This window comes from Syngnathus leptorhynchus, chromosome 11 (genome assembly GCF_054491065.1).
Source record: "Syngnathus leptorhynchus isolate UIUO chromosome 11, UIUO_Slep, whole genome shotgun sequence".
Taxonomy (NCBI): Eukaryota; Metazoa; Chordata; class Actinopteri; order Syngnathiformes; family Syngnathidae; genus Syngnathus; species Syngnathus leptorhynchus.
The window spans coordinates 10,590,540-10,602,509 of NC_141205.1; the positions used below are offsets into that span (position 1 = coordinate 10,590,540).

At 43.6% G+C, this 11,970-nt stretch overlaps 2 protein-coding genes and 1 long non-coding RNA gene across 9 annotated transcripts in view; 1 reads left to right on the top strand and 2 right to left on the bottom strand.

The window, feature by feature from the left end:
* Window positions 1–2,708, bottom strand: part of LOC147049496 (uncharacterized) — a 22,125-nt gene extending 19,417 nt beyond the window's left edge. Inside the window, exon 1 of the long non-coding RNA XR_015067648.1 lies at window positions 2,507–2,708. This is a non-coding gene — a long non-coding RNA (uncharacterized LOC147049496). The remainder of the gene's footprint in view (window positions 1–2,506) is intronic.
* Window positions 1–10,071, top strand: part of LOC147049497 (zinc finger E-box-binding homeobox 2) — a 23,547-nt gene extending 13,476 nt beyond the window's left edge. The window contains exons 2-8 of the mRNA XM_085925150.1: window positions 4,170–4,484; window positions 5,736–5,960; window positions 6,035–6,228; window positions 6,312–6,423; window positions 6,599–7,935; window positions 8,025–8,208; window positions 8,276–10,071. Coding sequence (XP_085781276.1) covers window positions 4,170–4,484; window positions 5,736–5,960; window positions 6,035–6,228; window positions 6,312–6,423; window positions 6,599–7,935; window positions 8,025–8,208; window positions 8,276–8,775 — 2,867 coding nt within the window. The 3' untranslated portion in view covers window positions 8,776–10,071. The remainder of the gene's footprint in view (window positions 1–4,169; window positions 4,485–5,735; window positions 5,961–6,034; window positions 6,229–6,311; window positions 6,424–6,598; window positions 7,936–8,024; window positions 8,209–8,275) is intronic.
* An 81-nt stretch (window positions 10,072–10,152) lies between these two features.
* Window positions 10,153–11,970, bottom strand: part of arhgap9 (Rho GTPase activating protein 9) — a 21,682-nt gene continuing 19,864 nt past the window's right edge. For 4 of the 7 annotated variants that reach the window (XM_085925158.1, XM_085925154.1, XM_085925153.1 and 1 more), the window contains one exon: window positions 10,153–11,970. This exon is cut by the window's right edge and continues 171 nt beyond it. In XM_085925158.1, coding sequence (XP_085781284.1) covers window positions 11,946–11,970 — 25 coding nt within the window. In that variant the 3' untranslated portion in view covers window positions 10,153–11,945. The other 3 variants (XM_085925160.1, XM_085925159.1, XM_085925161.1) reach the window with 3 other exon arrangements.

Genomic DNA, 11,970 nt, shown 5'->3' on the forward strand with positions numbered 1-11,970 from the left:
TTTTAATTTAAGGACAAAACACTCAAGATTTGGAGACATGTAGTTTTAACTACCAAAAAAATATTGTGTACATTTAATGGTTCATGGGCATTATTTTTTAAGAACATTGTCACGACCCGTGACGAACATTCTGCATTTTTAGAGATACCTATTTTTTGTAAAAATTCTGTTCAAGAATAAGCTTGTGGTAGATACATGCTTTTTATTTAACAACAGCACTTTATAGAAACATAAAAATTCAGATATTACATTTGCTTGGAGTACACTAATTGGCTGTTAAAGATTTTGCTTTTGTAATTTGTAAAGAAACTGTTAAAAATATGTAAAGATACGTGCTTTTTGTAGAACGTCAACGTTGTCGAAAATTCCGGTAATTTTAAAGATTTTGTTTCTGAGTATGCTAAAAGGCTCTTGGTTTCCCTTTACCCGGATGCGGGTCACCGGGGCCCCCTCTGGAGCCAGGCCTGGAGGCGGGGCTTGTTGGCGAACGCCTGCTGGCCGGCTGGGTCTGCACCCATGGGTCACCCAAAGGACAATGTGCCCCCCCCCCCCTACAATGGGCTCATTGCTTGTGGGAGGGGCCAAAGGGGTTGGTCGGGTGCTATGTGAGCTGGACGGCAACCAAAGGCCAATGACCTTGGCGGTCCGATCCCTGGCTATGTAGCGATGGCGAGGAAGAAGCCCGAGCTGGTGTGCAAGGCAGAAAAGTTCCGACTAGATAGAGTTTGGGCTCTGGTACCAGCCAATTAGCTTGTTGTTGATGAATGTCTCGAGAATATTTATTATTTTATTTTTTAAACAAGAACTCACAAGCATAATCAACTTCATGTCAAGATTCAGGAAAGTTTGTATTTCACCGTAAAGCCTTTTTTTTTTTTTTTTTTTCAACCCCATACTAAGAGGCTGGCAACTTACAGTAGGAAGTAGATGTTTAAAGGTGTCTACGACAAATTTGGCCCTAATTGTTGCCTCTCAATGCCCCCAAAAAAGAACAAACAAGGTCATTTCTGGGTCCTTATTCCACACCACATGATTACAATACAAGATCACATGTGCGGATTGTAAAATAAACGGCAGCATGCCCCGTAGTGACGGGCAGTCCATGCCTTCCGGCTCATAAACAATTTCTGCGTGGCGAATCGGTTTATTTGACTCTGTCCATAGTCAGCGCAAAATCAAAATAATTTCCCTTGACCTCGAATTAAGTTGCTTTGCTGTGGTTTTAAATCTAAAAAGAAAAAAGCCATTCCTCCATGGTGAATGCAAATTTACACACTTGATTTATTTTACTATGCAGAACGCAAAAAGTCGGATCACATGCAATCCTGCATTTTTTTTTTTCGTTCTCTGAGAGGAAAGGTCTGCATTAAAGTTAAAGAAGCATTCTCTTTGAGGTGTTTCGACATGATATGATCAAGCACGAAACGGCAGCATTCTTCAAGCGCGCTCTCGCTATGAGTCACGGTCTTCCCCTGCACACTTGGTTGCATGTTAAATAGCGTGTTGTTTTGTGTTTACCCTCTTTTTGCGCAGCCACTCTTACACTGCATGAATTGATCAGCTCCAACTCCTTTGTACCTTCGCACACAAACTCAAACCTCCTGCGCTGTTCAAAGTACAAACAAAGAAGCAGCTATTTGAAGGATGCTCGCGCCATCCAAATAAATAAATCAACAAGGCAGATAATGAAAGCCATGCCGGCGCGGTGCTGCTTCAAATGGGCCGGTGTCATTCACTGTCATAGCGGGGGGAAATTAGAGCCAATTTTACACTAATCCGGAACAGACATGTTCTCTTCTGACGGCCTAGTGGCTTACCCTATTGTCCCAGGAAAAAATCTTACAGTTGCACCTCGGCTACATTATTCTTAGCATGCATTCAGATTCATTTCCCGCCTTGTTAGAGTAAGTTAATTCGAACCCACCAAAGCAGGAACGGACGGGTTGCGCAGGCCCTAACAGAGGTTAAATGGGTTAAATGAGAATTCATTTGGACCACTTTCATATTTTGACGTCTGCTTGGTTGATGAATGAAAAACAATTCCTTTAGTAAGAAGCGTGCAGTTGTGCGCGACTGTAAATATAGTAAATGTGAAATGGATGTGTGACTTTAAGTAAATCTGGTATGCAGTGTATCATGTTGATGTGGTTAAAAAGAGAATGAGCTTGTGTAACTTCTCTATAGTTAGTCATGTTACTGATAAATACTACTTTGTATTACTAAATATAAACTGCATCGGAAAATATGTCTTATAAGTTGTTGAAAGTAAGTACCGTATAAAATACGTTTGCTCGGTTATATAAATGCCGTGTTCCTTAATAATAAGAAGAAGAGTAACAACAAATGCAAGTTTGCTGTATAAACTGATCCATGTAAATGTAGCACATGAATCACGATTGTCATTATTTTTTTTACAATACATACTGGCACAATATATATTTTTCTATGCATTCATGTTTAAGCATTAACCAGTGTGTGTCCAGGCCTAGGTGTTAGTGTAGCATACCTGCATGTGTCAGAGAAGAGGAACCACTTGGGTAGCACTTTGCTTTCTGGTGGAAACATGCAGGTCCAGAGGGAAAAGTCAATAAGTTCCTCCAAAAACATGCTCCAGATCCAAGAACATCCAGAATTATGATCTTTCTTGCAGTGTCTGGACTCGTTGCATTTTGTTGTACTTTGTTAGAACAGGTTGCTCTCACTTCTATCAAACTAGTTTGTGTCAGGTGTGCCACCTTTATGTCTTCCCTCACTTCCTTTTTTGGAACCAGGGTTCAGGTCAACCTGCTCTATTTTTTTTTTGGCCTTTTTTAATCAAAACAATTATTTCATATTTTTCTTCCGTGGACTCTATCATCAGCTATTCGCTGCCGAATGTAATTAGTTTCAAAGAACTATGTCGTAGTGATATAGCTTGCCTGAGACAAAAATGTTTTCTTAAAGTTACACTCAGTCAATGATGCATTTTATGACTTTTCCTCTCCTGAGTGGCTATTAAATATCTAACAAAGACATTAACATAGCTAAGCGAGTGAACAAAATATAATTATTCATCCTTGTCACTTGTTGCTAGGAAGATCTAGAAAATAAGTGCCTTTCCAGTTCAAGGAGGAATGTTTATTTTAAAGTAACACGAGAAATGTTGTAACGACAGTTGACACCCCCCCGTCCCGTCCCACTCTGACAGTAGCTTAGTGTTGTCTCGGATGTATTGCGCTTGGATTAAGCTGCGATTACTCGCTCGCGATTGCATATTGCCAATCAAATCAGGGACACGGAGGCCGCAGAAACGAGAGCCAACTGTTGAAATCCCGTGCATGTGTTTGTGATTGTCATTTATTGTCTTCATCATGGGAAAATGTACTGCGTTTCTTCCTGTCTGCAGCACTCTGGTCATACAAGTATGCGATTCAAGTTTAAATGATAGTTTTTCTTCACACAGCTATTGATCTGGCGTTCTTATGGGGACATTTCATACCACTGCTTGGGAATGATTTATTGTGTTCATCAACTGAGGTGCATTTTTGGTCTCACGCATTGTCTTTCGATGGAGACAGTTGGGCTCAGTTTTGTGCAGTTAAATTAATTGGCTCCACATAAATATCCGCAAAATATTACTTTTCATAGGGGTTGTTTTACACGGATGGCTTTTAAGAGTGTGTGAGTTTGCATGTTTTTACAGTTGAGGCTCCTTTGTGTGTTTACGCCCAAAAAAAAAAATATATATGTATGGGTTTTGGTTTCATGGCGCACATTTGAAACCACAAAAAAAGAGCACAACCCAACAACATAAAAATGCACAACTGAAAACACAGTTTAGTGTTTTTTGTTAGGTTGAGAAATCTTGTATACTTCATAATTTGCTCATGTTTGGTGTGTGTATGCATGTGTGCGTACGTGTTTTTCCCCAGCTTGGTTTCAGTTCTCTATCGTTTTGTTTGCCGCATCATGCTGTTGAGATCGATAGCTCAAGGTGTTAAGTGCTACCCACACACTTTTTTGTTGTGCTTGTTTTTTTTTTATTTCATGAAAAAACATGACACCTATAAACATAATTTTACCGTTGAATAATGCATGAATTGTAAATGTATATTTTCTATTATCTAAACTATTGAGTGCCTTTTTGTATATGTCGAGCGTCTGTATGACTCGTGATTTTTTTCTCACAGTGGATGCAGAGCAAGTGGGTTCACTGGGGTCCGAGGGAGAGGATGAGGTGGGCCTCTGGAGTCGGGAGCCTCAGGACTACCAGGAGAGCCTGGACAAGACGAGTAGGACTCCCAGCGAGGGCACGGAAGATCCCAGCAGCCCCGCCCTCTCCGCGCAGCCCCACAGTCCCGGGAGCGGCGTCGGCAGCGGCGACAGCGGCAGGAAATTCTGGGCCCAGGTGGAACCAGAATCCGAGGCCACAGACGACGGCGGAGTCGTCGGCGGCGCCTCTGCTGGCGACAGGGAGGGGGAGCAGGGATCACTGAGGATGCACTGTAAGTTGACAATAAATCACAAGATTTGATCTGGGCCGCCATCCAGATAAGTGGCTGGATTTGTGCTGTGTTTATGTAAATAGCGTCACAGTCATTCACAAACCAAACTCAATGATGGCAAACAACTTTGTATTGCTTTTTATATTCTTAATTCTTCATCAACAATAATGTTATGTATCACTGAAAAACACCAATTTGAATTCAGCATAATTCACTGCCCTCTTGGCATTTGCGTCCTAAATTAATCCAAAAACTCTAAATATGTTTATTCATAAATTCACTACTGAAAACAGCAAAAGAATATTGAGGCCACTCGAAAAAAAATTACAAGTAAAAAAAATAAAAAAATAAAAATCGTCAGCATCACCAAGAAACATCACAGTATTTTGAGAATGGTTAAATATTAAAACAATCAATTGCTTCTTTTGGTCTGCCTGTAATTCATGTTTTTATTGTTGTAAGCATTAACGAACCTAAACAGAAGTTATTTTTCCCACTCATTTTTTAAATGAATCAGCCAATTAATCCAAATTTTATCCTGCCAAATATCTGAGCTTGAGCACCCTGTATTATTATTGATTACAGTGCGGCATCAAAGGCTCGTGAGAGCTTGACAAAAGGCGGCGTCACAATTTCCACGTATCAAAGAGGTGACGTTGCGGCTCGGCGCTGGCTGCTGCGACGCGAGGCCTTTCCCTTTTTAATCTCGGCGAGATGAAAGCCTCACGCAGCCCCGCCGACTTAACGGGCACTTAGCCCGGCCGCTCGTGTGATTTTGGCCTTGTCCCCGCAAAAAGGCACATCGGAGTTTTTACAGCGCACGACCGCACGGGCTCGGTCCCCAGGCCACATAAAAAAACATCTCCAAATTTGCCAACATCTGCAAACATTTGAAACATCCACCTCAAAGCGTAACTGACTGGCTGAAGGTCGGCGATAGGAGGCGCCGTCGTTCCTCCGAGGACGTGTGTGGCTTTCTCCTTTTGGGAGGCATGTCACCGATTCCGAGGATGCGGAGGAGGAACTTTTTTTTTCCCACGTCAGTCAGTCGATTTAAACTCATCTGCAGCCAACACTCACTGCATGCTTAACGAATATGTTCAACACATTAACAAAACAAAACATCTGGCACGGTAGACTAGTGGTGAGCACATCTGCCCTGCAATCAAGAGGTTATGGGTCCAAATCCTGACTCAGGCCCTTGAGTGGAATTTGCAAGTATAAATGTTTGTGTTCTACTTACCAATGTAGGTAGGAGCTCCGACTCCCACATAGACTTGGAAGATCTCGCCCATTACGACTTCCTGGCCAAGCTGAGGAAGGCCTCGACCTCAGCCGGCCTTTTAGACCATTTCGGCCGCAACGGCACCGCCGCCGTGCACCGTCTACACGAGGGCGGTGGGGGCGGGACCAATGAGGAGTTACCGCCTGCTATGTGGTCGCCTGGAGTTCAACACCACTCCCCTGAGGGCGCAGGTAGGCTCACACGAACAACTGCAACATATTCTAGTCTGAAATGTCACCTTTATGTCCATTTTATGGTACGGCAGATTCAAGAAGAAGGCTGCAGGCCTGTCCCTTCTGTCACAGGACGTACCAGCATGGTGCCTCACTGAGGGACCATATCAAATACTGTCAGGAGAGGGACCAGGGCCACATGCTGTGTCCGTTCTGTGGATACAGCGCCCCCCATAGGGTACAATTGGAGCAACACCTGACACTTCATCACCAAATGCAGGACAAGGTGAGTGTCTCCACAAACGTAGCTTAACGTACCTTGGAAATAAAGATGATACAATTCCTGAGGACTTTCTGACAACCTTGTAGAGCGCCATCAGTTTGGATCAAGGAGTTGAGACCAGGAAGTTCAAATGTCTGCAGTGTGGAAAGGCCTTCAAGTACAAACATCATCTGAAAGAGCACCTTCGCATCCATAGTGGTGAGACTGACAAGAATTTCATACTTTTTACAGCCATGCTGCTGTAAAACTTACAAATAGGGTTCTATAATATATAATACATTATAATATATTATGAAATGACTGTTTTGATCAACTTAAAACCTAAAAGTATAATTTGAGTGACTCATTACCCAACTCTGTGTGTTATCTTCAGGAGAAAAACCGTACGAGTGTGCCAACTGCAAGAAACGTTTCTCTCACTCGGGCTCCTACAGCTCCCACTTGAGCAGCAAAAAGTGCCTCGGCAGCGGCGGAACGCTCGCAAGTTCAGGAGGAACGAGCGCTCTGTTCAACGGACATCATCAAAACTCATACCAGCACTCCTTTTCGGCATCTCCGAGGAACAGCAAGGGCTCTCCTTTGGCGTTGCAAGTCCAAGATATCAGCAGGCCCGCGGGCCAGGGACCTGACGAGCCATCCCAGCTTTCAGGGCAGGATTTCAGCTTCCGGACTTCAGAGCTGGCTTCCCTTTGCAATCCCGCCGCGGAGCTTTCTTTGAGAGCCAGCATTTTGAAAGGGAGCACCCTGCTGCCTTACCTCCAATCTGGCTCCAAGTTCGAGCAAATGCTGCAAGAGATGCTCCACAGGGAGACGAGGAAGTACGAGGACATCGACAGGAACGGAGGATGTTCCGACAGGAAGGTGTCGCCGGAGCGAGGGGCTCCGGGAGAGGAGTCAGGAGAGTGGGACAGAGGGGTTCTCGGTCTTACGTGTCGCTGGTGCTCCCATGTTTTTCCCAATGCAGCGGTTCTCCTGCAGCACGAGCGCTACCATTGTAAGGTCGATCGAGACGCCGTGGAAGTGCCTGAGGCTCTTCGAAACAAAGACCACCACTCGCCGCCTTTGTCCAGGTCGGAGAGCAGCAGAACAAACGACGTAACCGACGGAGCCTCGGGAAACGAATCCCCGGTGCAGAAGTGGCCCTCAGTACCTCACCAGCTTCTAGCCGCACTGCGTTCACCTCAAAACCACTTGGACTCTTCGGGTCAGGAGAAAGGAAGTCCCAGCCGAGCCTTGGAATTGTTGTCCCCTCTCCCTGGAAGAAGACTTCTATCCTTGGGTTCTCCTGTTGGCCTAGACCTCAGCGGCCAGCCCCCAGAACTCTCCTCCACTCAAAACGAACCTCTGGACCTCTCTGTGCGCAAGCAGATGGCAGAACATAGAAATGACGGCACCGGCAAGAGGGATAGGACAGAAGACGGTGGCAGGCAGTTGAGTCGCCGGAGTCCCAATCAACTTTCCGACCAAGCCTTACATCCTCACCCGCTCTACAGAGCACACGGCGCTCCTTTGTTTCCACGCTCCTTATACAACGGGTTCCCTTTCTTCAGCCAGTCTGCTTTGGGCTTTGCGGGCCATGACGGCATGGCACCACTTCCTTTCAGCACATCACCCATCAGCCCGGGATTCCTTTCGCCTTTGGCCTACATGGTGGAGGTGGAGTCAGAGGCGACCTTGAAGAAGCTCCACCAGGAGAGACAAGCGCTCATGGTAGGTACTTTTCAAGCAGCCGACCTCCCGCGAGCCACCACTTGAGTGTCAACGTCGCAAAACCGTACATTCTGATCTTCCTGTGGCAGGGGGAGGTGTTAAACCGCGGCGCTCTCGACTACCTCTCGATGATGGATGAAAGCTTGGAGGGGGACGGCGGACCAGGACGCAAGAGGCTAAAGAAGACGGACGAGGGTCTGTACGCTTGCGACATCTGTGACAAAACCTTCCAGAAAAGCAGCTCTCTGCTCAGACACAAATACGAACACACAGGTGTGTAGACGGTTTTCTATTTCCTCCGTTAAACGTGGAAACCAATGTGTGTCGTTGACCGTTGCAGGCAAGCGTCCTTACGAATGCAAAGTGTGCAACAAGGCTTTCAAGCATAAGCACCACCTGATCGAGCACAGCCGTCTCCACTCGGGAGAGAAACCCTACCAATGTGACAAGTGCGGCAAGCGCTTCTCGCACTCGGGTTCGTACTCGCAGCACATGAACCACCGCTACGCCTACTGCAGCAAGGACCAGGACACCGACCAAGACCACGACGAAGTGCCCGCCGCTCTGTCGGCGGAGGACACCCAGACGCCGCAGTCCTTCTTCAGCGACGCCAGTCTGGACGGAGCCTCAGAGGCCCCCAAAGAGGACCGAGAAGATAGAGAAGGAAGAGTTGAGGAAGAGTCGGTGAGCCGAGAAAGGCGGGAGGACGAGAGTTGCACTGGAGGAAACCACTTTGATGGAGCGGCGCTTTGGGGAGCCCACCCCCAGGTCCAGAACGGAGACTTGGATAAATGTGAACTGAGCCTAGATATAACAGATCTACCACGGATACAAACTTGAGAGAGTCTTAATAGCCAAAGCATTGATCGAGGTTTCATTAACATGCCAAAGAAACACACGGCCGCTCAAGCCAAACAGGAGACCAACAAAGTATTTTATAAAGCATCCTAGATTTTTTATGAATTGTCTGTTTTTATAGTATGCTAAAGCTAATTAAGACAGTTGAGATTCCTATGCTAGCAGTGCTAGCCAAAAAAGCTCGCCTCCATTCTTCTGCCTTTGGAATCCATCTGTCCATTTTCTATAGCGCTTCCCCAACAAAGTCTCAGGTGAGCTGGAACATATCCCGAGTGACTTTTTGCCAGAGAAATGGGATCCCACTCATTCACAGGACACATCTGGCCATCCATTTCTTCATCTACAGCAGACACCCGCTGACGCGCGGCAGGGTAGGAACCGGGCTGGCCCGCCAAGAGCGAAAACCTGCTGACAATACTGGTCAGTAAATTTGATCAGAGACGCAAGTAATCTTTTTATATTATTTAGATTCTGAATCTGTGTTCATTTCTCTCTCTAGCACATCAGGTTTTCACAATAATAACAATAATATGTAATGTAGTAATATATTTAGTAATACAGTATCTCTGAATTTGGGTTGTGTTCAGTAACAGGGGGAATTTTTTTCTGAAACGTCATGAATTATAAAGTGGTAAAATTCGTATTGGACAAGCTTTATATTGGTCAAACAAAAAACAAATCTAAAAAAAACCAATGTGCTACAAAAAAGGGGAAAATGAAATAAGTGTAAAACAACATTTACAGACACACAAAGCCATCTCTGATCAAAATTTGCTGTCATTGATATAAATAACTGTGCAAAAAACACCTCCGATATGCAATTTTATAATGAAAATATACACAGTATATTTAAAAAAAAAAAAAAAAAGTGTTGCATTTGGCAACAAGAAAATTGACGTTTTTGACAATATGTTCTATGCAGCCCCATAAGTCGACGCACGATATTCTGATCAATATTCCATTTGTGGAATATGAATCAAACAGCAAAATCCACCAGATTTGTTGCCATTTTGTCACTCGCTGTTAACCGAAAATAACGCCACAGTTGCTCAGGGCTCACCTGTTTTCCGAGTTTGGTCATGTGACGTTCACAAGCCGAGCTGGAATTTGCTTGTCATGCGTGGCACCTCTTTTTTGCAAAGTGCTGCCGACGTGAATGGACCATCTTGTCTTCAACAGCAGGTTCTGCTATGCAAATGACTGACAAGTCTTCCTTGCCTTTAAATGCCTTCAAACACACACACACAGTGCACACTTAACAGTAAAGTATATATGTAACAATTGGTATTTTTTGTATGTTTTTTTTTATTATTATTATATATTTGTCTGCATGTTTGTGCATATTTGTAATAAATTGTATAGATACTTTACTGCAAACATCCTGTTGTGTTCTCTGTGAGGGGAATGTGGTCCACCCGGGATTGGTTGTTTGTCAATGGTAACCATTTTTCATTGTGAGGCAGACATACTAAACAATAGTGTTGTCTTAAAATGGACATTTCAAAAAAAATAAAAAAAACATTAGATTGGACAAAAATGTCTTTTATTATGTGGGTAACAAACAGGTCTATGTGATTCCACAACACTTGAAAATGTATCTAAGGAATCAAAGTGAACATTAAAGACCTTCTAGTGGAAAAAGGCTAAACATATGTCCATGTGTTTCACCTCCTCCCGGGCATAAAAATAGAAAGGTCCATCTTAACAGTGTACTGGAAGGAGAAGCGCAGGTCCACACTCGCACACAAACACAATTCCTAGCCACAAAAGGGAACACGAAGGCGGCCCTGTTGGCACATAGAGTGAACGTCACATGGTCAAAACCACCCAGCCCCACCCCGAGCGTCTAAATTAGGGGTGGGCAAACTTTTCTTGCTCACTTGCTTGGTCACATTTGATTTTGGGAGTTTGTGGATGAGTCTTTTTGAATAGTTTAATAGTTTGCTGTAATTAAAATCATGAATTAGCATTTTCCTCTTACTTCCAATACATTTGATTAAAATTAATACACTCAGAACGTCTAAATTGAATCATGTGAAATTGTTTCTATTACAAATATTGTACTTTGAGTCACAAAAAAATAAGTTAAGGAAATACGTATATCAAGATGAATAACTTATTTCAAATAGTTTTGATTTAATAAAACAATTGATGCATTCATGATTCATTTCATGATGAAATATTAGGTTTATACTCAAAGGAATCTCTCCATAAATTGGATTACATTGTTCCTGAAAGGATGACTAGTTTCACTTTATTTTAGCATACAATCATTTTTAATGTATGTTTAACACTAGTGCTACGCACGCTCCCTCTTGTGGGAAGCAAGAGAATCACTGAATTAAATCAGGTTTAGACTGCAGTGTGCACGTTAAAACTGTTTTAATGCAGTGCAGTCCAGTAATTTCAATAGTTTTTTTTTCTTTACTTTTGTATAATACAGTTAATCTTCTAAACAGTTTTAATTTTTTTTTAATTTTTTTAATTTTTCTGTAGCCCAACAATGAATTTTAATTGGATACAAATGCAATTTTATTGATTTCCTTATATTTAAGAGCAGTGTTGATGTTTAAATTGTGCATAATGGTACAATGACTTAAGATTAAAAAAACAACGATGCTATTATTTGTTAATCATCATTTCTGTTAAGTATTTGTGTCTGACTCGACTTGTAAATATGAACATGTCACTTAAAAGGTTTTAAAAACCTTCAAATGAATGAATCCACATGATATTAGTTTCAAGGAAAATGTTCAATTCAAAATAAATGAGACCAACTTGGAAGTAGAACATCTACGATAGAGTTTCTACTGTCTCTATGGGAGAACTACTCGGCCGCATGTGTTTCACAGTGTGACGGCTCTGTCCTGGTTGTTTTCGTGGCATCACGAGAGGAACAGGAAGGTGGTCCGTGGGTGTGAGTGGGGGGGACGATTTATCACTGGCTTTGCTTCAGTCAAACAGAAAATCAAGGGACAAGTGACAGCTGGGCTCCACATCTGCAGTCCAAAGGCAAAAAAGTAGTGCAGCTAAAGATGGGCTTGTTCGACTATATCACGCTTCTAACTTTTATATGGCGACCACATGTCTCGCCCTTGTTATGAACAGGAGGGGGGGGGGGGGGGGGGGGGTAAACTCCGTTGGTCCGCCGATCACAAAGAGGTGGCGGTGGCCCGC